The sequence below is a fragment of the Diachasmimorpha longicaudata genome, chromosome 10 (assembly GCF_034640455.1).
Source record: "Diachasmimorpha longicaudata isolate KC_UGA_2023 chromosome 10, iyDiaLong2, whole genome shotgun sequence".
NCBI classification, from domain to species: Eukaryota; Metazoa; Arthropoda; class Insecta; order Hymenoptera; family Braconidae; genus Diachasmimorpha; species Diachasmimorpha longicaudata.
Genome location: NC_087234.1, coordinates 911,522 through 937,878, shown reverse-complemented (window position 1 = coordinate 937,878; position 26,357 = coordinate 911,522). Strand labels below are relative to the sequence as shown.

At 34.7% G+C, this 26,357-nt stretch overlaps 1 protein-coding gene and 1 long non-coding RNA gene across 4 annotated transcripts in view; one reads left to right on the top strand and one right to left on the bottom strand.

Moving 5' to 3' along the window:
• LOC135166585 (uncharacterized) overlaps positions 1-4,633 on the bottom strand; it is a 120,201-nt gene extending 115,568 nt beyond the window's left edge. The window contains exon 1 of the long non-coding RNA XR_010299711.1: positions 3,575-4,633. This is a non-coding gene — a long non-coding RNA (uncharacterized LOC135166585). The remainder of the gene's footprint in view (positions 1-3,574) is intronic.
• A 4,754-nt stretch (positions 4,634-9,387) lies between these two features.
• The window catches only part of LOC135166579 (protein GDAP2 homolog), a 44,854-nt gene continuing 27,884 nt past the window's right edge, over positions 9,388-26,357 (top strand). Inside the window, exons 1-5 of one of the 3 annotated variants that reach the window (XM_064128937.1) lie at positions 9,388-9,627; positions 16,112-16,300; positions 21,259-21,401; positions 21,918-22,400; positions 24,483-24,651. In XM_064128937.1, coding sequence (XP_063985007.1) covers positions 16,116-16,300; positions 21,259-21,401; positions 21,918-22,400; positions 24,483-24,651 — 980 coding nt within the window. In that variant the 5' untranslated portion in view covers positions 9,388-9,627; positions 16,112-16,115. Of the gene's footprint in view, positions 9,628-13,384; positions 13,536-16,111; positions 16,301-18,813; positions 18,968-21,258; positions 21,402-21,917; positions 22,401-24,482; positions 24,652-26,357 lie in introns of those variants that run through there. The other 2 variants (XM_064128936.1, XM_064128938.1) reach the window with 2 other exon arrangements.

Genomic DNA, 26,357 nt, shown 5'->3' with positions numbered 1-26,357 from the left:
GGAAATGCTACGGTCTAGTCTCCTCCGCTCCAACGATAAGGAGGAATTTACGAGAAATATCGTTGATGGTCATTGATCAGCAAATAGTCATGGATACCCAGAAAAAACTTTGTTTTATATTCGTTGGAATAGCATATTCAATTTTGAATTTCCAGAGTTGTAAATTCTAGGACTCCGATATCAACAGAATGCTATTCGGAAATATATATCCTATACGCCGAGGTTTTCTTTGTATTGTTAATGCACTATCTTTGGGAAGAATTGGAGTTGGTATGGACACCAACAACCAACTTGAATAAAAAATTTTAATTTATTTTAGAATAATGGTACTTGATAATGATATGTTTCTACTTCAGATTTGATTGTTAATCAATTTTTGCGCAATTGAGACGCAACAAACTTCGTCGTCTTTCGGTTTTTTCAACAAATGAAAAAAAAACTTTATTAACTAGTCTGAAGTCTCAGCAGAATATTGTTAGGACATCTAGTTGCGTCTAATACTAGATTGTAAATAAGTGACACATTCAGCGAAAGTAATCTGATGTATATTCAAGGGATATTGAGGGATAGTCACGTAATTGTTACTTGATTGGAGTAGGGGTAGAGAATGATCGTTTGAGTCTGAGGATCTGGAAGAACCTTAAAAGTTAGGTCTAGAGGTTTACTCGAGAGTTTACTCGAGAGATCGTTCGAGTGTGAATCTAGCCGTCGGTTCGTCCAGGGTGAGAGCTCTGATCCAACAACAAGGTCCTTTTTTCCACGTGTTGGGTTGTTTAGGTCATAAACGGCCGAAGTGGTTAGGCGTTTCCCGGCGAGGTTTATAATAGGACACTTGTCCGTGACAATGTCAAAATATTCCCCACATTCGGCCATACTGACAATACGTCGTCCTCGATGTACTTATTCCTTCCTATAATAGTTCGATTTTGCAATTGAATTAGTAAAGGACAATGAAATTATTTATTATTCCACTCTGCTAATTAGTGAGTCCACTTTTGGGTGATCAGCTCCAAGTCTTCTCACTAACCACCTCAGCAAAAAAATTTCATTTCGAGAGCTTGAAGCGCCACAGTGATTATAAAAATCACTTTACATTCGATGGTTGTGCCTCGCTAGTATCCCATCCGTGACCATCTCTCTTTCAGGTCTCAAGGACACTAACTACGACTCAAGATCAATCAATAATTTTGTACATTATTGAACTTCTGACCTTTTAACAATCAGTCTTGTTCCAACATGGAGCAGCGTATCACAGGCTTCCACTGAAGAACAGATTGCCAGAAGCTCTCTACTAGAGAACTGGCTCTCGCACAGTTTTCTACTGAAGCACAGGTTCTTATAGTGTTCTACTGAAGAGGCGACGGTCTTAACCATTGTACTAAAGAACAGGCTATCAAACAGTCTTCTTCTGAAGAACAGACCGTCACACAGTCTTCTAGTGACGCACAGACTACCCCATATATTCAACTCCGTCTTCAATAATATCAGAATGTAAAATAAAAATACGGTGTTAACTAGCTGTGTCAACTTACTTTTCAGTCTGAATTTATGAATTTTCATATCGTCTTTAAGTCACTGCATTTCATCAAAAGTGACCCAGCGTTTCAAGCTGTCCATTGCAACTATACTCCGTCGATTTGCAGCCTTCTTTAAATTTCTGAGATGCACCTCATAACGATCATTTAGTAACCCGGCTGTGATTTTAAATAGCACTTTTCATTTCGCAACTCGATTTTACTTTCTCCTGTCGCTACAGGACTAGCTGCTACCATGACAACTTCACCAACTACATATTTTCGTGCTTTAAATCTCTTGCTGTCAAATCTTTGTTTTTGGGACTCCCGATCCTTACGCCATTATTTAACGTTAAGCTATTATCTCGTAAAATTATCACTACTTTTTCTAAAATTTTAAACATTTCGTCGGTGGCTGATGTTGCCAGTAGAGTATCATCAATATATACTGTCGCAATACCTTTACAGATGTGACTTATTGTCTTTTGAGAAACCGCTAGAGCATTAGTGAGCCCGGAAGGTAATTTTAAATATTTTCATTGCCGATCAGGAGTAACAAATGCATTTTTCTCCATTGAATCCAGATGCATTGGAATTTGATGAAAACCGAATTTTAAATCTAACGACGTACTCTTATTCCGGAGTTGATAAATATGATCATCAATTAGTAGCCAAGGATATTTGATTTTCTTTGTCATTTTGTGGAGGACTCTATAATCACCAACCATTCTACTCTCACCATTCTTCTTGTTAACTAATAACATTGGACTTGCATAAGGTGATTGACTTTCTCTAATGATAACAGTTTATTGTAATTCAGCTATTATTAAATGTACCATTTCGCGATCTGCTTTACGCAAATGGTAAGGCCTATGATGCATAGGTACATCACATGTTAATTGAATTTTCATTTCACCGTCCGTCGTAGTGCCTAACTGTTTCATTGACTATGCAATAGTATCGCGGTATTTATTTAATAATTCCTTTAATTGCATTTGTTTCTCATCGCCCTTTGAAAGTTCACTCTGAATATCATTTTCTAGCGCTCTTTGGCCTTGCAGATTAACCACATTTACTTCCATTGAATTATTTTTTCCTGTAACATCATTCTTTAAGGTGGAAGTGAATCTTACAGTATCACATATGGCCTGAACCCCGGCTTTCTAAAAAAACGTTTCGCCCTATTAAAATTTCTTTGGAAATTTGATCATCTTGCACTACATATACCTTAATTTGAAATGGTACATTATCTATACTAACTTTGGTCTTAGTATACCCCATTGGTACTACAGTTGCGTGATTGAAGGCTGACAATAACTTTTTTGTATCTTTTATTTTCGGTTCTAATTCTTCTTCTAGACTTTGACCTACAATGGAACACTTACTACTAAAATCTATAATGCATTGTTTCAATATATCCCCAAAAGATCCTTCCTTTATAGGTTCATTTACTTTGGTTTGGTTTACAACCACTTCTAACACCGAAATGGTCTTTTCCGGGGATTGTAAAGATTTTCCTTCCCGGGTGAGTCACCGTTTCTTTTTCCCTTCTTCCTCCTTTTTTTTCTTGTAACACTGGCTTTACTTATGACCAGTCAGATCACAATAGTTACATTGATTTCTCGATTTTTCATAATTTTGAGAAGTTTAGTTTTGCTACTATTAAATTCACTGTAATTTTCTTTATTATTTTTACAATTATTTTTTCGATGCCCCTTTTGGCCACAACTGAAACAAATTACTTTTTCAACACGTTTATATCTATTTCTCGACCCATCTTGACTGAAAGATCTCGTTTCTCCTGAAAACTTTGCTTTTTTCATGTTTTTTGAGTCGAAATTTCTTAAGCAACTACCTAATTCCGCAATTGTCACTCTAGTTGAACCCAGTAAACTGTTTCGGATATTTTTATCATTGATCCTAAATATAACAAGCTGCACTAATTTATCTTTAGGGATATCGAACCCCAGACGATTGATTCAACTTATTTTCTCGTAACAATATTCTTTTAATGATGCGGCCATTGAACTCATAAATCTATCAGCCTCTAAAATATTTACCGAAATTTTTATCCTGTGAAAACTGACGGAACACCATACTTTTAAATTCTGACCACGTAATCTAGTCTAGCAATGCCACTTAACTTTAATTATGCGAAACACATTTTTTGCATATCATCCCAACCGTACATCATCGCATTCATTTCGACCTTTCTCAGCCAGTCACTTGTTAATAGTTGTTTATTTCGTGGATGAAAAAATGGTAGTACTTTTTCATGAGCAAAATTAATTGACGTACTTGAACCCGTTGCTCTCAAATTGTCTATGGTTCTCAACCGTCTCGCATAATCTAACTCACGAGACACGGAAGTACCATCATTGTGTATAGCATTGTTATGCCCACTACTTCTACCAGGTGGATCACCTGGAGTATAGGATCTGCTTTGCTGGTCGTCAGGTTACGATTGACCCCCTTTATTTTGCAAAACCTCGTTGTAATGTCATTTCCGGGAAGTCGATGTGTTGGCCATTGTTATCCAAACACAGGCGTACCAGTTAACAGTCAACTTAACACTTGAATAGTTTCAATATTACTAGTGCTAGTCACGGATGTCTTCGTTCAATTGCTGCGAATTTCACTTCAATTATTCTCAGGATTATTTTGATAAACACGTATTTTTGGATATATCCCACTAGTGATCTGGAAGCATTAAATATCTCCCATTATTTAATTATATGACACGAACTTCATTCGGTCTTTAACATATGAGATTTTAGAGAAAGACTCGAGATAAAACTAGCTGTGGTGATAATCCCATGTGGTTCACTCGAGAGATCGTTCGAGAGTGACCCTAGCCCTCGGTTCGTCCAGAGTGAGAGCTCTGACCCAAAGACGGCCTTTTTGTCCATTGGGTTGTCTACGTGTTGGGTTTTATTTTCCGGTGACGTTTACAATGGGTCGTGCCTTCGAGCCAATGTCAAAATATTGTCCACAATATATCGGAGAGTCCATCACGAAATGTTGGACTGTGTCTTCAGCTTGGTCACGGTCACTTGCCCAAAGAAGACAAACACACTACCATAACCTGCGGCGAAGGGTAGCCACTTACACAGAGGGAGGTTTAGCCCGCACCAGGAGGCATGCGTTATCCACCGCTGCCAACAATTTCATCGCGTTGTTGCACAATGGCTACTAGATTCGGAGCAGAGCGGCCCAGCCCTTCGAATAATTTCATGGGAAATTTCATGTTAATGTGGAATTACGAAAAAAGAATTAAAGTTCTGTAGCTCTTTTTCAATTTTCATTTTGGAATATGGGATACAGGATTGGGAAATAATAAGTGAAATCAGTTTCAGAGTAATCAATTTATTTTAGGTCTTGTCTCTTCGAGAGCAGTCGAGGAACTAACTAAGAGTTCAATTGTTAAAAAAGAGTAATACCTAGATCAGTCACAAAGGACATAAAGGAGAACAGTTATTTCCTTGTTCCGTCACATCAAAATAAACAATTAAATTCAGAGAGTCGTCAAGACTTGCCAAACATCGATTGGTTCATTTACTTGATTATTTTTCAATATTTCAACATTCCGTTTATAAATACAGTTACTATTAAATCATTTTGTTAAATTACCAATGGGCAACCGCCAATGTACTTTAGCTTTTTTGCATTATTGGACACGTCATTAAGAGATTTCAGGTGTACGGGACTTTATTTTCACCTAGTGACAAAAAGTAAGATAATTGTCATTATATTAATATCTCAAATCATGTTTCCTTGCTATCACGCTAATTAAGTGATATTTTTAATGCAATCATTATTCTTATTTTAGTTTATGTCTAGCCCATGTTGATCAATTAAAGTAAAGAGAAGTGTTGGTATATGAGGAACAAAATAATTGAGAACACACTGTTAATAATTACAACACTAAACTTTACTATATTATTCAGACTCTACTACTTAAGAGGACACTGTACACACTATGAAATCTTAGGCAAGACTAAAAACCAAATTGCTAGTCAGGCCCCGATTCATCTCTACTTAGAGAGGGCAATCAATTCCACAGCCCCTGAAACTTCACTGAGAAATTCTATCTTGACCATGTCTGGTCACCACATGGGTTTTCGGAAAAACCCCTTTGGAAAAACTCAGTAATAAAAGTCCCACGGAAAAAGCTCCGATGACAATTAAGTTGTAAAACATTTTCATTAATCTTAAATGAAAAAGTTGGGGAACGAGTGAATTTGGTCTTCGGGGAAAACCCCAAAATTCAACAAGAATTAAACAGCCATTTGTTGTACTCCAGAGCGTACAATACTGAGCGGTATGAAACCATCGAAACTACTATAATAATTGATAGTATCCATCGATCCAAGCGTAAGCTTGATAGTTGCTGACCTAGCTTTTACCTCCCATCAGCCATTTAGGCATTATCGGTGCTACATCTCAAGAATTTTGAGGGAAAAGAGTTTGGGTCACCTCAAAATTTCTAAATTGTTTCAATATTAAACAGGCTAGGGTGCGGAAAACACTGGAAGTATTGTACGTATTTTTCGAGTGGAAGTATTGTAATTCCTCAATCCCGACCCCAAATAATCGAATTGCGCTTGGAAACGATGTAGAATGGCCGAAAATTTAAAAATAGATTTTTTTTAAATATCTATGCGTGACTTCTTTTGGCCAGAGGTCTTCGTTTTTAACTAAAGAAAGAAATTTGAATTTTTGTCAGATAGTAGGTAACAGTCGAGGCTAACTCTGAACTCAGATGCAGCTCAATTGGTGAAGCCATTTTTTGATATATCGTATTTTTTTATAAATCATTTTTTCGAAATACCTTCAAATCTTAGGGGGGTAAACAGTTTTTGCGTTCGAATGGAAGTATTGAAATTGTCGACTCAAAAAAAAAAATCCTCATTTTGCTTGGGAACAAAGTCGAATGGTCTGAAATGCGAAAAATACAAATTTTCTTGAAAATGTCTATGCGTGGTCTCTCTTGACCAGGGTTTTTTTAAGTTGAGAAAAGACATAGATAGGTAAAAAATTGCTCACGAATTCCAATATATTGCTACGTGTCCCCCTTTGAATACTCATTCTTTTGTCTATGATCTGAACTTGGTCAGAAGCTTGACTATCTTTTGATTAACATTAGTCTTGGTGTGTCTCTCTTCGGAGCTCTTACATGACACATCGTAATACTCCTTGTAATTAATAAACCGCCCCAAACATTTACCAACCTGTGTCGTCTTTATTCTTCGCTGGATATAACAATATCTTCCAATCTAAGCGCGGTATTCATTTTTTCCCTTTTTCTTTTTTTTTCCTCACCATTGGATCTATTGGAATCAATCAAAAATTGGAAAGTGAGCCCTCGAAGAAATTGTAGTTATTGTCACTTGTCTATTTATGGAAAAAAAATGATCATTTTCCCTGTTACTCGCACAACCATCGAACTACCACTGAGTTGAACAATCCGTTTAGCGTAAAATCATTATAAGAAATATCTCAAAACTGGCCGAACTGAATTCGTGTTTCTTCAAGGACAACACATATCCTCGTCAGCACAAAATTTTCGAGATATTCTGATTTTCGTTTTTTCACTTCAAATTGTTGTTCACTCTCTCTCTCTCTCTCTCTCTCTCTCTGTTGCTGTTCTTCTCCAACGCAACAATATCGTTAAAGTCAAATTTCTGTCTTTAGTGGAACGACCTGGTCTCTTTGAACCAATCGACAACGCCAAGTTTGTAATATATAAAAAAATATAAAATATTATCAGTTACAGACGAAGCCAGTTGCGCACCTCCATTGACGAGGTCATCATAGCAATTAAAGTAGAGGTAATAAGCGGGGATGGTCCGTAATGAAAAAGAAGGATCAGGGTCGAAGAATGCTGTAGAATTTCTTGGAGAATGGTCACTGAGATTCAGTTGACCTTGATACTCATCAGGTCATTGTGACTTACCGTGTGTAAGGTTTCGCTTTATGCATTTGACGTTCACTTTAGACACGACCTTGAACACTGAGAAAATAATATAGCTCTGACAATCATTTTTGTTTTGCACAAACAAATTCCCGAAATTTTCATTGGAAAATCTGCTTTAAATTCTTATCAGAAGAATATTTAATTAACAAAATTATATTTGACCCTCAGTGAAGTTCAACCGGATTATGTCTGCAACAAATGACCGGAAGAAAGAAAGAAATATAGAAAAAATGGTGGGAGTACATCATGTGGGGGGAAAGAAATTTCTAGGAAAAAATTAAACCTCCAGGGAGTGAAACGAGGGACGAATGTTAGTTTTATCACAAAGCTAATTTTCCCAACAAAACGACTTAAAAAGTCATTGATTGTCAGTTCGTTTCACATTTCGCCCTCGATAGGTTTAACTTCTATCCAAAATTTCATTCCGTACAACGAATCACGGTAAATATAATATAGTATAATATAAAAAAAATAGACAGGCGACCGATGTTATTGGTGTATAGGCTAGAAAAGAATAAACACTTAACGTTTTTATACAGTTTAAATTATTATTGAAATATTAGTTGTTACTGTGCTCACTCAAGAGGTAGTACCCAGTATAAATGTTCGCTATGCACTAACTATTGCTAGTGAGGCTCAGGGTGTACCCTCAACCGCAGAGGAGAATATAATTCCCTCCTCTTGCACCCATCCTAACCCTCTCTATTCACCCGATGTATTTTGTTAAAAACAACCGCCGACAATCTCCATGGTGACTTTCCTTTTCTTATGCTATGGAGGAGGGCCTCAAACATATATATAATAAATATTTTCTAATGGAAAAATACATGGATAGAAGATAGAAGAGTGAGTTTTGTACAACTTTATAGATCGTAATCCATTATCTGCTATTATTATTTTTGCCTACATTTGCACCAAGTTGAGTGATAGTATACTTCCGATTCGATTTCAAATATAAAAATGTAGATATTCGCGATGTGAGCTAGATGTGGTACTGTCATTCGTCAGCTGCTTTAGAAAGAGATATTCAACATGAACTTCAACAAAACAATAAATTTTGTAACACTCAGTCGACGGATGTTTTTATATCGTAAAACCTATGATCATGCCAAATTTTATTAAAAGTTTAATACACATCGAGATGTGAAATTAAACAGAAGGAGATATTTATTTACAACAAAAACCTCAGAATTCTCAACGCTGATTTCGCTTTTAAAAATTGATTATTGATGAACGTTTGCCTCGAGTGGAAATTTATTTTTTTTCATGAATAAATTCCTTCATCGCTGTTTCACAAAATCTACTGAGTCATTCTGTCGGATTACATGGGCATATCGTCGTAATCCAGCGTTGGATGGCAATCCCACATGGATACACACTCTTTCATTGTTTATTTCTTCTCTTTATCTTGATGACTCTCCTCAGGGCGAGAAATCATGAAAACCCAAACTACTGGACGATATCAAATTAGAACAGTCCAATGTTCATATACGAGCTCTTTGGTCAATACATTGTTGAAAAAAATTAAACAAATAATTGGTGGAAATATTTTTAAAACAATTCGAACAATCGATCCGTTGTAAACGTCTCAGGGTTTATGAGCTCAATAGTGCTAGACGTGGACCAACCCAATAGACAAACCACATGGGATTAACAGGCCAACTAGTACTCTATATTTATAGAGTCCTTGGCTATAATATAAATGTTAAAAAGTGAAATTAAATAGAATATATTTATTTTGAAAAAAAGAAAAAAACCGTAAGACGCATTATCGTTTCACACCTCATGTATTTTATACTCACTCTCACGGATACCGGTGACACAATCGTTTCTAAACGCACTTCAAAATGATTCGTATTCTCCGTACAGCAGAAAGGCCTGAATGAACCACAGTCATTCACTCAAGCTCAACCAGTCGAGTTCACATTCAAGGTCTATTTCTCGTCAATACCTATTCTGACCCTTCAATCGACGATCGAACAGAGTCCGCCATTCTTTATCCATCGGATGAGCTCGTATTCTGGCTCAAGGGGATTACAAACTAAATAAAAAGAGAGAGAAAAGAGAAAATAATGTGCCTCTATTTGTAGTTTGATCCACGACGGTGAAGGCTTTCTGTTATATTCTCGTCAAATCGTAAGTGTTTTTGTCATTGGAAACTTTAGTCGATGCGTCAGGGACCTAACAATAGATAATAATAATAATTGCACATCGTAAACCGGTTTTTAATCATAATGAAAAAGAAAATTTCAACATTTTGTGAATAAGACTATTTAATAATTGAGGAAAATATCATTACATATTCATGTGACGTTTCGTCGCAAGAATGACATCACTATTCTCCATTTGGTGACTCGTCATCGAAATATTCAGGTGTATTGTATCGAATAACAAAAATTGTTTGCACCTTCCTGGAGATAGGAATAATCTTATCGATTATCATCGCCAATCGAGCGATAAAAATTCCCCTTTTATGTCGGGCATGACTCGAGTGTTGTAGCACATCCATCCGAATATTTATTTTGAATAGAAATGAAAGGGATAGTTGACCTTATGTATGATACTTTAGGTTTTAGATTAGGGGGATATTGGCGAGGGCGAGAGAGGGGGAGCTGGGAAGCCCCGGGTGGTGTATTAGCGTTCTGGGGAGGGCTTCGGATTAGTACCGTACCCTCGATAAAGAAAATTTGATATTTTCGAGTACATTGTATTGTACTTGTACAAGGAGAGCGACTTGTTCTTCATTTTTAATAGCAATTTGAAGAATTGTCGAAAACTACTTAGGAAAATGTGAATTGTCGATAACGAATGATCGTTAAAATTCTTGGTGAATAATCAGAAATATTTATCCTTGGTCAAACACTTAGAGCGCTGTCAATGAAGTGGTTATGGGCAATTCCACAAGAAACTGGCCAGGGATGTAGCGCCATATTTACCATTTTCTCCAATTTTCGAAGTTTTACAATATCATTGGATATCACACTCTATCAAATTTTATTCCTCTCACTCAATTATTTCTCGAGAATCATTGTATTTTGTCATTTTCATGAAACATCCTCCAAATATTTTTACATATTTACATGTAATTCATATGGAAAAGTGCTACATATATTTTTTCTCCAAAAAACTCACAATTTCTTGGAAAAAAAATCATGATTTGCAATGTATTTTACCTGAAAATGAATATTTTTCCCAAAAATTGCTGATTTTTCATAAAAGCCCAAACTTGTTTGCTTTAAAAAATTGAGAAAATTTTTTTTTTATCAAAGAAGTATTGTTTAACAATGACTGCCCTCATTGTGATCAACCTCACTGGAATAAAAAAAAATGTAAATCACATGAAATTTTTACGGTCAGATTGGAAATTTATCAGAATAATGCAATCGGAATTCAAGCAAAATTAATTCAATAATACACTAATGATGGACAATGTTTTGAAAAAAATCTAACCTGATGTAATCATTGTAAGGCAGTGTAAAAATTGGCATATTATTTGGAGTACTGGACTTGTACTCACGTGTTTTCCCTATTAACGTTTTTTGCTCCCGTTTTGCAATGGGGTTGGACCAATGGAGATTCAATTATCTGTCAAAATCGATTTGACGAGTTGCAAGCACAAAGGAATCTACCGTTTATGATATGAAACAATGGATGTATACTCCCCCTTGTTATGCCTCTGACTCTCAACAAAAACTTCCTGGGTTTGTGGCTCCACCAGAAGGAATTTCACATCATTTATTGCTAATTTTGTAATCCTAGGCGGTTGATCACAATCAGAGGACCAATTTTTGAACATTGTTTTTTTGCTAAAAAAAAGTTTTAGCTTTTAGAAACAAAAATAGAAAATGCATAAAACTTTGACCAACCATGCAACATCAACAATTGTAGCATTAGAACATCAAATTTTTCAGGTACTAGAATATTTTTTTCTGTTAAGTATTTGAAACTTATAAAGTTTATTAGCTATAAATTAAAAACATCCACCATTAATGTCTAAACCTTTGGTTTGACAGTCTTTCAGAAATTTATCAATGGCATCAATGATAGAGGATCTAAGGTCATGTACAATGGCTAACATTCTATAGGCTAGTGTACAATATTTAGCAATTTTTAATATAATTTTTTTCCTCTGGTCTTGAAAGTGTGGACATTGCTATATGAGGTATACGGAACTGAGAATAATATTCTAATGTTCTATCGATAAATTGAATTTTTCAGTAAATAATATAGAAATCATTTGTTCATACGAAGCATGTTTCTATGCGTAAAGAGATTTTGAAAATTTCATGTGAACATTAGAAAACATACTCGTTCTCGCGAAATAATTTGAGAAATAGTTGTATTAATATCAGAAAGAGACAATATCTATTTTCGAATGTATTTTTTTCAGATCACTAATTCCACTAAATGCAATTTATCTGGAGGATGATTATCCGATAAATGACGTTGGATAACGATTTTTAATATTTTAAATTATTCTAAATTATTCCACTCAAGAAAAATAGGAATTCAAAGAAAAATATTAAAAATAGGCTAAAAGAGCTTTTCTCAATGCCGTATGCAGTAATGTTTGGAACTGAACTTAGACTACCTGAAAATTTCTGCCTTTAAGTAATGTCTTTTGAAAAAATGTTGTTTTCTGTGAATAATGTGAATCCTTCGCTGGAATAAATATTTTTCCTGCTTTATATTTACTCACACAAATCAGGTAATGTTTATAACGTGTTCCTTCATAACTAGGAAAAAGCTGGACAAATTGTTTTCTCAACATTTTCGCATAACCGGTATATTTTATGCCAAATACACAGAAGCCGATTTCTACTTGTGACAATACTAAATAGTGTTAACTCAATTACCATCAAATTTCCGGAATAAGCGTAAAGCCGATAAAAAACGCAACAAACCGACGTAATATAACGGAATAAAACGTGAAGGAGATTCCCTGCACAAACACATTAATCCCGCCAAATTAATGGATAATAATATTAACTCACTATAGAGGGTATCGTCTCATTTGAAACAATCCACGGAAATATTTGTTGAGGTAAGCAAGTTACATCAAATGTTTTGAGACATTAGTTGTAGGGTTTCAAAGGGGAACCTTTGATCCATACTTTTCATCAGTTTTCAAGGTCTTTTTTTAAATGGCAATCGCATTTTTCACCCCAATGAAACATGTTTGCACTGATAAGTTGTTTTCAAAGACCTCATAATTTGTACCAATTCTTGCGTTTTAAAGATTCAGACTTTCTTAACGTGAACCAGGCTGCACCGCCTGGAGATAAAGTCCTAGAAAAAAGACATGTGGAAGTACATGCGCATGTTGCATGTCCATGTCAATGGTGGCTACATTGAAAAACTCCACATATGCTTGCGCTAATTTTTTTCTTTTTTTTTAGCGCAAGGGATGCGAGCAAACTTTACCACTGGTAACAATAAATGTTAACAATCTCTCCTCTAGATAAAAATCCAATTGAAAAACCGAGGGAAATATCTATTAATGGGTATTAAACCAAGTATTTCCTCGTAATCTCTATATAAATATTGAAGCGAATGTAAAATATATAGTGTCAGATTGTTACTCGCTGCGATAATAAATAATGTTAATCCAATTAAAATCAAATCAACGTGCTACAGGATGAAATATAGAATAAAAACCAAAACAAAAGGAAATATAATAAAATAAAAAATGAAATAAACTTTCTTTAATGGGTGTTTATCGATATATCTTAAATGGACATGCATTAATTACTTCAAATTAGTGGATAATAAAACCCATTGTATAATAAATAACAACTCGTTTACCCGACAAAGGCTCTCTCACACGAGTATCGCGCGTTGTGCGCGGGCGCGTACGCGTGCGCGTTCACCCAGACAATATCAAAATGACACATTTTCACATGGGTTTCAAGAGAATCTAGCGCAGTAGGTGCTAGACATCAGGTACGAACACGTCAAAGTTGCTAGCGTGAAGAAGGCCACATCAAAAGTGAAAGAGAAAAACATCAGTAAACATTTCAATTGGTGAATTTTGTTAACAAAAGGTGAATAAGAAGGAATATCAGTCCATCAGAGATAGTTGAAGGGTTGGAAAAGCGAATATTCGGGGAGGGAGCCTTCAGGGGAGATATCCCACTCAATTATTCTGTGTTACCTACCTTCCGATATCTTCCAAGCCCAAAGGGATTTGTGATTTTTGATTATTCAGCACGTTTTGCTTCTTTCATGAAGCTTAAGTGTCTGTTATTCGGCTGTGAATTTTGGGACTTTGATTTTTTTCAACTTTGGAGTTTTGATTAGTGTGACAGTGGGGGACCTCCGGTGGAGTTGAGCTCAATTGAGCCTACCAACAGCTGATCTAGATATGACGCGTGTGACAGTATATTCACGGGTTTATAGGTTAGATTGGATTATTTTTTCGATGCCTTTTTTCGTCAAAATATTTTTCAATAATTTCTACTACCTATTGGGCTTCATGTTGATCGTGCGTGGAGCAGACATTTTATTGTAGTTTTGATATTCTGACTTGGGAGCTCACTGGTGTTGAGGTTATATTGTCAAGTGCTCAATAATATTTTCATAATTTTGAAAAAAAAAGAAAATTAGAAAGAACAACTCGTGAATAATTTGAAATAAATAATTTTTGGGGATATCATTTGTTTTGATGAATAATTGAGGACAATGCCAAAGGAGTCTTGAATATTTATCATCCAATGTGAAAGCTAAATTTCCTAATTGGGAATTAAATGTGGAAATCAAGAGAAACACTCCTTATTTCTGTCTTAACACTTTAATTTCAAATTATCCAAGATTCTACAGAATCATAAGGTACTAGAAATGGTTGTTGGTTGTTGGTGAGTTCCACAGTCCACAGTCCATATATATTACTGATTCAGAAACCTGTTCAGGGTTTATCCACTTGAAATAACTACAGATGGTTTTAAATAAATTTTTAACATTTTGTATTCTCGCTATTAAATTTTCTAGTCACAGTCTTTCAGAAATTTATCGATCTCTCTGATAAAAGGTAATTTCAATAATTGCAATATAGAATTAATGTGAGCTGAGAGTTGGACATGTTTTTAAACTGTTTTGACTCTGTTATCATCTCTATATTTAGGACAATCTTAGAGTATTTGGTTGAAATATTTCTCTGAGTGACCACAGGAATATTCCGCACTAATAACAATGTTTATTCTATGAATAGAGGTCTATTGGCTCAGACAATCGTCCCTCTTGGTGACTTTTTGAATGTAGAAAACCATGGTCTTCGGCAATTTTTATAAAACAACAGAAAAGAATCTCTCTCCTTATTCAGGATTAATATACAACCACGAGTACAATATGAGTTCAATATAGTGCCAAGTTTACATTCTATTAAGCAACGCTTGGTCGTTGCCTCCTGACCCCACCGTGTCATTAAAAAATTTGTTATTAGTTGTCAGTAAACTTGTCATTAGAAAATTATATTTTCCGGAAGTGCAAAAAACCAAATCCGTTTGCCACTTTACTGACAGTTGATTTTATGCCAAAGAAAAAGGCCTTGCGAAAGCTTAATTTTTCATATTTATTTATAAAAAGCGAATAATTGTGCACAACAATCTTGTTGACGGCAAATTCGATGATTATGAATTTTACTTTGTTGTCTATTGGTAATTTCTTATTTATTTTTAATAATTGACAATGTTCAAATGATTACCAAGCAAATAGGCAGTTGACTAATTATTGCATACATTATAACAATTTATGCCAATAACGCAAAACCATATTTCCAAATGGTACTTTAGTCCATTATTTCCGTTTGCTGTGGGCCATTCATTATTCATTTCATTTTATGTCAATTAATAAGATTGGTTTTCCTTGAATTTCAGTAGTTTTCTACCTCATTAAGAAGTTATTATCACATATAATACCACAAGTGGTTCAAAATTATCGAATATTTCCCGATAGATTCGTTGCAAACAAATGAAGGAGTCAAGTTTTTCAGGCTAAAAAATCACGAGTGCGAAGCACGAGTCCTTATCGTCATTGATTCATTTGTCAAGTCGATTAGAATATGAACGCCTCCAGAATTTTTTCAAAGCCACCATTCATTGATTTGACAAAATTTTTTATAGTTATCGTGGGATGTTTGATTTAACAAATCGAAAATAAAAGTAATTATTGATGAGTGCAGTTTTAATCAATGTGCATAAACAGAAAAGAGCAATAATTACACGTCTAACAAAATGGTGATTCAATTTCATGGACTAATTAGGGATGAATTAATGACAAGCGTATAAACACATAGATATGTAGGGACGTATCCAAAAAAAGCAAAATTGAAATTTGACCAATTACATTATCTCTATTTGAAAGGGAAAATCACATTTTTTAACCAGTATCATTTTTATGTTACGAACAAGGAATTATAAACTTATCCAATATTAACAAGGATAATTCTTCCATCTGGAAAATCCAACTTCATGAAACTCTAATCTCATTGGTCCCGACGTTTTTTCCGGGTGTCTGTTGCGTCAGTGCATGGCAGCAGTGGCGTCATACGAAACTTAAAATTTAATTGCACGAGTGGGTTAATGAAGTTGTTGAGGGTCTGACAGTTTTTATTGTTGCTTTCTAGCTGAATGAGGCTGATGGAACCCCTGGGTATTGCCCCTGAAGTAGTAGATGTGAGGACACTACCAAGATGGTCGGACATACCAATACAACATCGTTACACGGATTACTCCAATTCGTTGGTGGAGCCAACACACCACGCGGAATCGCCGTTTCCTTGTCAATCGGTGATAAATCGGATAATTGCATTATGGTGAGAATAAAATACAAAATTGTCACCTTGACAGAAAAATTTTATTGTACGAGAAAATATCATCAATCTCTTTTTGTCTTTAATAAAAACTAAATTTAATATTATTAACAAATGAGCACATCACACCTGTTGTAAAATCATGTTGTAAGATTAATAAAATAAACTAATAAATTAATATAAAATATAAGGTATTTTATATTAATTTCCTATTTTATTTTATTGCTTTTTTATATTTTTTTGCGGTTCCATGAAATTAAACTTGTTTAGTCCTATTTCATGATAATATAGAAAATATATGAACATTTTCTCCCTTTTTTACGTTAATCATATCGGAGTTGGAATTTCCAAAATATTTATTAACAATTGTGATATGCTTACATGCAAATTCAAATATACCCAAATGGTTGTTAGTGTATATGGCCTGTATTTCCCAAGTAAACTAATATTGTTAACGCTATAATCTATCCACTAACTTATAGTGGGATTCATCAATGTGACATTTTGTGAGTGTTATTTTTCCAAATTTTTTACATAATTTTTTTCAAAAAAATCAAGACTAAGTTTCGAGTGGTAAACAAACCGCGATAATCCAACTTAATTAGAATTATTCAAAGCCAAATTTATGTAGGATGAGTGGCTACTGAAAGAAACGCAAATTAATATTGGGGTTATTAGAATTGTTTAGATATTTTATTTTTATCAACTTTATCTAATGTAAATGCTCATCTAATACCTGAAAAACAAAGAACAAGTTTTAATAAAAATGACTCAATGGATAAAAACTAATGGCAAGATGGATAACAATCAAAATTAATGAGAAACCTTCCATTTCGAAATTAAAATTGAATTTAGTATATAGATCAACTTATATATTTTTTTTCCGTTTGTATTCAAGGTTTGTAATTGTGGTATTTCTCAATTCTCCACTTAGAATTTATCATAATAATTGATGAATTTCTAATTGACGAGTTTTTACTGCAAATAGCTGATAATACTTACAATCACATGATGTCACCAAAATTAAATGACAATTTAGAGTGAAATGTAATGAAAAATTGGTAGCACGACAAAATATTACAGAGACGTAATATTATCAGACAAAATATTACTAAACAATATTACATGTCAAATGTATTATTGGAACAATTAGTATTCGTCAAAATATTAGGTGTTGTAATTTTTTTGCTGACTATATTTTATTCAACTCAATCAATTCCCGAAGATCCAATTGAGGAAACTAGAAAAAATTTACACCATGATGATTTTAAAATCAATATATTTTTTTTCCATCTCTGACATTTCTCTTAATAATAATATGTTACCTTACAATATTGTTCTTTAATAATATTTTGTCGTGTGATATTTTGTCAGGTAGTCAGAAAATCATCTACTCAAAGCTCACTAATTCTCAGATGTGGCTTAAAGGCATACGACGTGAGAAATTCAAAAGTAAATTTTGCTCCGTATAAGCTCTCCTGTAAAAGATCCGATTTTGGGATTTTCTACACATTTACCTCCGGAAGGAATAGCTACAGACAATACATTTTTTTATCATAACTTTGATTCGCAAACAAATTTTTTCGATCATGAACTTTTTATTTGTCATTTCATTAGTGAATCCTTTCAATATATATTAACAGAAAAATAAATACTTGCATATCCCTAGGAGGTGATGATCGTTAAATTTCCGTAGGTTATTTCAATTTATTACTACTTATCCCAAATCTTCCAAACATTCTCCTCCAGGTACAATAGTAAAGCTTTGCACATCGAGTTCATTTCCTATAAATAAATATCGTTGTTCTCACATATCAAGTTCATTTGCCAGTTTTTATACTACTCAAACTTGATACTTCCAACCGCTTGATTTTTCCAACGACTCAAAAACTCTGATACAGTTCAACCAAAACCTCGTTTCTCCCATAAACGTAGTTTCAGGCATCCAGTTTCTATGGATTCCACTGTCAAATTGGTGATTTTTCAAATTTCCAAGCGAGAAAAACTTGAGTTACATTATACACACGTAATCTCTAACTCGCTCCCCCATCAATATGTCAATCATGTACTGTTTGGATCATTTAGCCATCAGGTTAAACATTTATTCTTCGACAGGGTACACCCATCGTGGGCTAGTCTTTTCATGGACAATGAATTAAGGCCAAACCTGTGCAGAAATCTCCTGTAACCTAGTGTATGCTCCCCCTTAACAGTCCGAATAGTCTCTTTTCTCAGCACTTTCTAGTTCGCGCAGCGGGTCTAGTCCAAACTCCCCTTACCCAATCATCTAGGATTGGGAATCCATAGTATTCAGCGCCTCCTTGTTTGTTTATGTCTCTCCATATCTCGGATATAATACTATGAATGGAATTTTCTATTCTCTAATCTTCTTCAATTTCTCTTGTTTCCCAGATTTCCAGGCTTCCTGGCATGGTAGCTTAGATTTGATCATGGTCTTCGGGGGTTCCATTTTGCTATTCCAGCTTGGAGGAACGTTCTTTAGGATTCCCCTCACTTCCCCCCTTACGCAGACCCTGGCCCAGCTGTCTTCCCTCATGTTCAGAATGTCAGATATTTAGTCGTCATTTTTCCAAGGCTCTTGGGACTGAGTCGGACTGCCTCAATCCCCGAAATATAATTGGAGGTGTTTATGACCACTCTTATCTTGAGGTAATCACCTTTCCATCTCAACTTGCTCAACCCCATGCCCTCACATCGTACAACAATTCCCGTATTACTATGGAGTCCATCAAATCTTAGCCCGCGTCTAAGAATGATCACTCCTGCTCTCCTTATAATGCCCCAGAGTGAATTCAACGCTTGAGTAACCATTATAGGTATTCGTTAAAGCTATCTCACAAGCCCTGCCCTCCTCAGAGAAAGCATTTGCAGGATTAATTGAGAATCTCCATGGCTGCCTCCTCCCATCGTTCCTAAAAATCATCAGTTTATTTTTTGGCTCATCATCATTCATTTTATGGCCGCCCATTTTTCAGCCAATTCAACATCATCTACATCTCGTACAGTACCTCAGCCAGTTCTGCTCTCCCATTTGCGAACCATTTTCTTTCTAATCCACTCTTCATCCATGTCATCTATCATTAGATTGTACATTGGGGGACTGAGAGGGCAACTCTGCCTCACTTCGGTCAATACACGAAAATTATCCGAGTTTGTTCTTTGAAATTATCTCACAGGTGATATCTGGTCTTGGGAGTCAATGAACTTTATTATTTCCACTGTTTTCATCTACGAGTGGAAAATACTCATTTTCTTCGCGCTTCTACGACAAAAGCGAAAAAATACAAACTTTTCATTGCAGGAGCATTGAAAAATAATATGTGCAAATACATAAATGCTATATATAAGATACAGTAAGTTATAATGTATTAGTTTATAATCTATTCTAAATACACATTTGGCAATTAACGATGAATCTATCAATAATTTTAACAAGTGTGAGATGCGTTGTGGGAAACAATTATTCTTCCGGTAGTGGAAAATATAACAATTCTTCGGGTGTGAACAAATCTAATATTGTTAAGGTAAAAATTTTGAGGATTTCCGGCAAATTTTCACAAAAGTTCGGGAAAAATTCACCTTTAAGGGGTTACTCTCATGTGAACGCATACGTTTTACCACTTTTGAGGAAATTTTTTTTTATGCGACAACAAAATTCAACCATTTTAATTTTTTAATATATTTTTATTTGTATTTTGAAATGTACCAAAAAATTTTTTTTTGTTCGTTTTTTACATTTTTATATATATTTTTTTTAAGTCAAAGTAGTCCCCAACAAAAAAAGGTAGTTTACTGGTCATGGTGATAGCGGCTGTTCATGTTATCTGAGATTTAAAAAATCGAATGGATTATTATTCAGTAGATCTACGGCTATCGTCCTTATCAAATATAATCAATTTCATTAAAAAAAAAAAAATATATCGAACTCAAAAAAAAATCACGAAAATCTTGTTCTTTTTCGTTAAAAATCATTTTTAAAAAATATGAAAATATTTTCGAAAATAAACAATTCTGGTAGGGACGATAACTATAAATGAGTAGAAGAACATATGTAAATTTTAAAGCAATCGGTTGAATACTTTTTTTTCTAGGACCATGACAGTTTCAGAAAATGATGATTCGAGAAAAATGCGTTTGAAGTTTAAAGCCTGGTAGACAGTCGCTTACGACACGTCGGCGACTATGAGCTGTAACTTATCAAATACTATGAATTTTGGTCTGAATTTTTCACAGCATGTTTTCAATAGGTTTTACTGCCAAAATATTAAAAAAAAAATTCATTTTTCGAAGTGATCACAGGAGAGTAACCCCTTAAGCGGACAAAATCTTCTGTGTCAGCATTGGAATTTCTTCCTGTCCAGCACTTTCCTCTTTAATTCCCATGCTGGCACCATAATTGTCCTCTTTGTCTTTGAAGACAAAACTATCTATGTCGGTGAGTTCTCGGCTTCAGAGAACGAAGAGGACAAGCAACTCAAATACCCAAGCTCTTCTGTTTCACCTGCATCAACTGCAGCGGGGATTCAGGACTAAGTTAGTGCTCCTGATCATTACTTCTCTTGGCAGAATGCGCCATTTTTTTCTATCTGCACTTGAGGTCATCCCGGCCTTTAGGCGAAACACCTTGATATTGGCTGGCCAGATGCAACAGGCTGTCATTCTTGGGTCTGTCCGTCTACTTAAACAGCACGATTCTGGACTGCAGTAAACCTTACCCTCTGGTTAGAGGGAGCGCTACTGCAGAACGATTATAACTAATTTGTATCGCTAAGTTTACTGAGCCTAAGTCTCATTAATGATTAATAAATAATAATAAACCTCCAAAACTTCCCATTATTTTCTTGATGAGAAACTCTGTTATCAAAGTTGTAGTTTAATAATACAGCCTAACGTGATATGTAGGAATACCACTATTAAATATGAACTTTCTTTACTTAAAGGACTGGAGATATATCGATTTTACAAGTAGACGCGGTAGTCAATCCAACCAATGAGACAATGGATGATAATAGCCCAACGTGCCAAAGAATTTTCACCAAAGCAGGTCCAGCGCTCAGTATTGAAATTGATAATGAAGTTAATGGTAAGATATTTATTTTTATGAAATTCTGCATAGGTTGAATAAAAATAACAAATAAAAATTTGGGGAGCCTGAAATCATGTCAAATATTTGAAAGACGATTCGTTTTCAGAAAAAATATTCCAGAAATTCGTTGTCATTCAATCAGTTCGTGGTAAAAACAAGAAGCTTCTCCCTTGTCAACCGTTTCTATAAAAATTCAGATTAAAAAAATATTCTCTAAGAATTTTCAAACCTTCAGTGCTTGTAATAATAATTTCACCAGACATTTTCATAGATATGTTTATAAGCTACACAAGATCCTTTAATTTTCCTGAAATATAGAAAATTCAACATTGGCAATCGCTATGGTTTTATTTGTTAATTTCTCCAATGCTTCATTGAAAAATGGCCCAAGAAATTTTGTTCAAGCCTAAGCAATTTTTTCGGTAGATGTATTGATGCAGGAAATATGCCATGTATTCTGATATTTAATATCTAATTGGTATAATTATTAAACTCAAAGTTTAATCATTCCAGAATGCAGAACTGGCGAAGTAAAAGTGACCCAAGCTTACAATCTCCCAGCCCGCTACATTATCCACACAGTTGGTCCGATTTACAACGTAAAATACCAAACGGCAGCTCAAAATACCCTCCACTGTTGTTATCGTAACGTTCTCCAGAAATCACGTGAACTTGGATTACGTACAGTTGCATTACCTGTTATTAATTCAGTGAGACGTAATTATCCACCTGATGCTGGGGCACATATTGCGCTGCGCACGGTGCGAAGATTTTTGGAGCAATTCAGTGATACAATATCGTGCGTTGTCTTTGTACTGGAGCCATGTGATTTGGGAATTTATCAAGTGCTGCTGCCTCTGTATTTTCCGAGGACTATTGAGGAGCAGGAGAACGCTTGCTGGCAGTTGCCTAGTGATATTGGGGGGACTGATGGGGAACCGATGCTGCCAGATCGACAAATACGAATTATTGACAATCCGCAACATACACTTCATGGTAAATGCTACTGATTTCATATTTACGGTATCTTTTCATTTATTAGATTTCGAGGGGGACATGCATGAGAACTATTTAATACAAAAACTTAATGAATTTGGTAGGAAATTTTCTTGGATTTTTATTTAAATTTCTATCACTTTCTAGCCGATTTTAACTGACTGCTGAACAGATGATAGTCACTAGATGAAAGTGAACAAAATTCAATTTTTTTTGTATAATTCAATTTCTTCGAATATTTTCTATAGAATTTCCTTGGCTCAAATGGTGGAAAGCTTTTATTATTTTATTCTTCTTCATTTCTCTAAACTAAAAATCAATGTCTTAATAGATTAAATTCTATAAATGTTATAGAAACAAGGAAAATTTTTTACTCTTTCTCTAGAATATTTTCTATTTGACATTTCTAGAATAAAAGGGCAAATTTTTTCGTTTTTGTTGTTAAATTTTTAGGTCATTATGTATTTTAGCTCCATCAACTTCAAAATGAAAAATTAATGGATTTTAAAAGAAGCCATTTCAAAGCGATTCTTAAAACTTAGATTGTGTGCTTGTTATTCTTGAAATTCCGCCACACGGGGTTCCTCTTAATTTTGAACGAATTGTGGATACTTCAATTTTTTGTATTTCATTAGACAAATTAATATTAAATTTGTTGGTGGGACAAGTACACTACATAATTGTTAATTTAGTTTATCTGTGAAACATTTAAGATCTAACGATATCCAAGTAGTTTTGCTCTTTTTTCCAGTGCAGGACTTTTTTCTGTAGTAGAACATCAAAGCTGTTTAAACCTCATTAGGTCTTGAATTTTCAAACATTTTATAAGCAGTTTATAATTGAAACGTCGCAAATTGAAAATTTTAATTTCTCTGTAAGGTTCTGTGAAAACAGTCAAATTTTATTTTCACGTCTAGAGTCAGATGTCATAATTGAAAAATTGGAATATTTGAAAATTACAAACATTATTTCAAGCGACTAATAACCAATTCATAATGGTTATTAATTAATTGCATTATATTCAAATTTGCATGAGAATTTGATTTCACATGAAAAAATAGAGCTTTCAAGAATTAAAGTAATTTTAATCAGTGAGTTATAATTCTGCCTTAAAAAAAAATAATGTCCTACATAATTGGAATGACGCTACATATTCATGATTTTTGATTATATTTTTTTGACGCAGTGTAATTGGCGAAATTAGTAATTGAAATAAACTGAATCTAGATAGAGGTACATGTCACTGGAAAAGATACCTGAATATCGTTAATCGTTGGTTTATATCCACAGATATTTAAATTTTTAATTATCAGACATTAGTCATTTACACAGCGAAACGCACTTGTATTTCTGTTTTTATCATTTTTCGAGAGATTAATTGGGATTTTCCATGAATATTTTTTAGTGTTAAAATTCATAAGAAATGAACAGATCATCAGCGATCAAAAAGGTTTGATGTATTACGTGAGTCCAAACCATTTACATGCGAAGAATTTTGATATTTAAAGGCGCCCAAGGAAAGATATTTCTTCAGTCAGCTAGTACTGGTTTTTCTCTTTTTTTAAATAAAACATCACAGATTATATATTCTTCAGAAAACTTTTATATTTTATCATTCCTTTCAATAAGAAAAATTCTGCATCAACCCAATTACTTCAAGTTCCTTCTCTATTCTTGGATACATTTGTACATTCAATAATATGACCCTCTACAGATATGATTAAATATACTTTGCCTTTGGAATACAAAGCAATAAATTGGCCTACAAGATGACATCAAATATCCACTCGCTTATTTTTTCGATATTCAATTCCATGAAACTTGTCTATTTTTAGAAGCGCAAGTATTGGAACGTCCATTATTTTTGCTTGCAATGTAGTTGAATGGAAGTTTGTGAAACTTTCTCTTTTATTGATTATATTCTCTTTTTGTGAAGGAAAAGTAAAAGTTTTCATACCCATGACTATCACATTTGATTCACAACCAAAAAAACCTGACTCATCATATTTGCGATTATCATTTGTAGTTCGTTGAATGAAATTGAAATGAAATATTTACTTGCTTACATTTTATGTTTTACAGCTGATGAGACTATTGAATTATCTAGTCAATTGGATACATCACTGAACCTCAGTGAACACGCATTCACTCAAATGCAGGGGGATTTGGACAGACAGAGGTTACTGGGAGAACGACCACTAGCTGATCCACTTGCCGACATAATGCTCAAGCAAATGCAGCAGAAGGAGAGGTAATTGTATCAGCTATTTTTAACTATTAATGTTCCTTAGACCTTTTACTTTCTTTACTTTCTAAGTCTATTTTAAAGTTGGATACAGAACACTCAACCGATCAGTTTTTCGACGGTTTCAAACTCCATTGAATATTTCTAATCAAGTAATAAACTAATCATTTCACTGACAAATTCAATTTACAATAGTATTAGTCGTGTATAATTATGTGATGATTTTCTTATATTTACCAAATAAAATTATGTCGTCCAGGCGTCTACAAATCAAGGGTTGCGGTTGCCCTTAATCATTTCTTGCTGCATTTTTTGATAATGAAGTGTGAATAACTCTTCCAAGGAACATGAAATGACAAGCTAAGTCGAATGCGAATTTAATAATCTGTAACGTTTTTTCCCGGGTGGGACCCTTCATTTGGCACCCGTACCGCCATAGTCCTACACCCCTTAAATTAGTCACAGATGATTCCTAATTGGCCGCCAGGTGACTTTGGTAACCCAGTATCACTCATCTTCACGGTATACCCCCGGGAGATTTTCCACCTTCTACTGGGTACCCTTGCCACGGTGGGATTCTCCAACGATAAAGTCTCCCATCATCGATGGTCCATCCCCAACTCCGGCGGGCTTGCGGGTCATCACTCGGACTTGACACCACGTCTCCTCCTTCACAGATCCTGTGCCGTCCTCTGGCAAGTTTGGCCCCTCGAGAGGCGAATACCTTCACTGGGCACTCCTCGGTATTTCTCCGGTATTTGAGAAAATGTCCCGTTACTAGATCGTCGTAAGATCCCACCGCTTTGGCTTGAGGTTTTTTTTGGTTCGGTTCTTCACTCACAATTCTGCTTTTCTTTTTAGCCTCTTTCTAGATCTCCGGATGAAGCGAGTTTCCATCTTTAGCCTCCTCAATAAGTTTTTCTTCAGTGTTTCGACCTCCTTAGGCCTGCCTACTATTCAAATTATTTATCACGAAATTTTTCATGGCCGCTCAATTTTTTGTCTCCGTCATTTTCACCCTTTCTTCTCCGCCCACGAGTTCCAGATTATCGAGAGTCCTGGACAATTTCGGTCCATAGAACGTGGAAGAGCACCCTCACAGCCCCGTTATCAGCGGTCACTTGCTGTCGAATTTCTCGTATTTTTCATTAGCGTTCAGCAACTGCAATAGTGCAGAGTAATTTGGAACATGTTGATTTGTTACTGGTCTAATAAGGGTATTTCGCAGTAATTTTGAAATTTCCTTGAAAACTTTTTGAAAAAAATATCAATAAAAGTTGAGCCTAGAAGCGTAAATCACGATACGAGTTAGACCTCGTATTTTATGGCCCAAAAAAAAGTTATTTACAAAATTGAATCTTGTAACTGGCGTTTTCAAAATTGTAATTTACCTTTTTTGAAATGGCAATTCACGTTTTTTCAAATCGTTATTTCCATTTTCAAACTTGCAATTGACGTTTTAAATCTCATATTTTACGATTAGTTTTTTCCATTGCTATTTTACCATCCATTGGAAATCACCTTCAAACTTTCAACAAAATAGTACAACTGTTCAACGAATGGTTATTGTCTATAAAGAAATGTGGGAAGAAATCTACAAGCTTTTTATTTTGGCTTGTAGAAAATGGTATGAGATAGTCGTTCCCATAGATTACGCCCTTAGGTAGGTGTTTCGTCGTTCAATTCGGATTTCTGAATATTGAAGTTCTTTG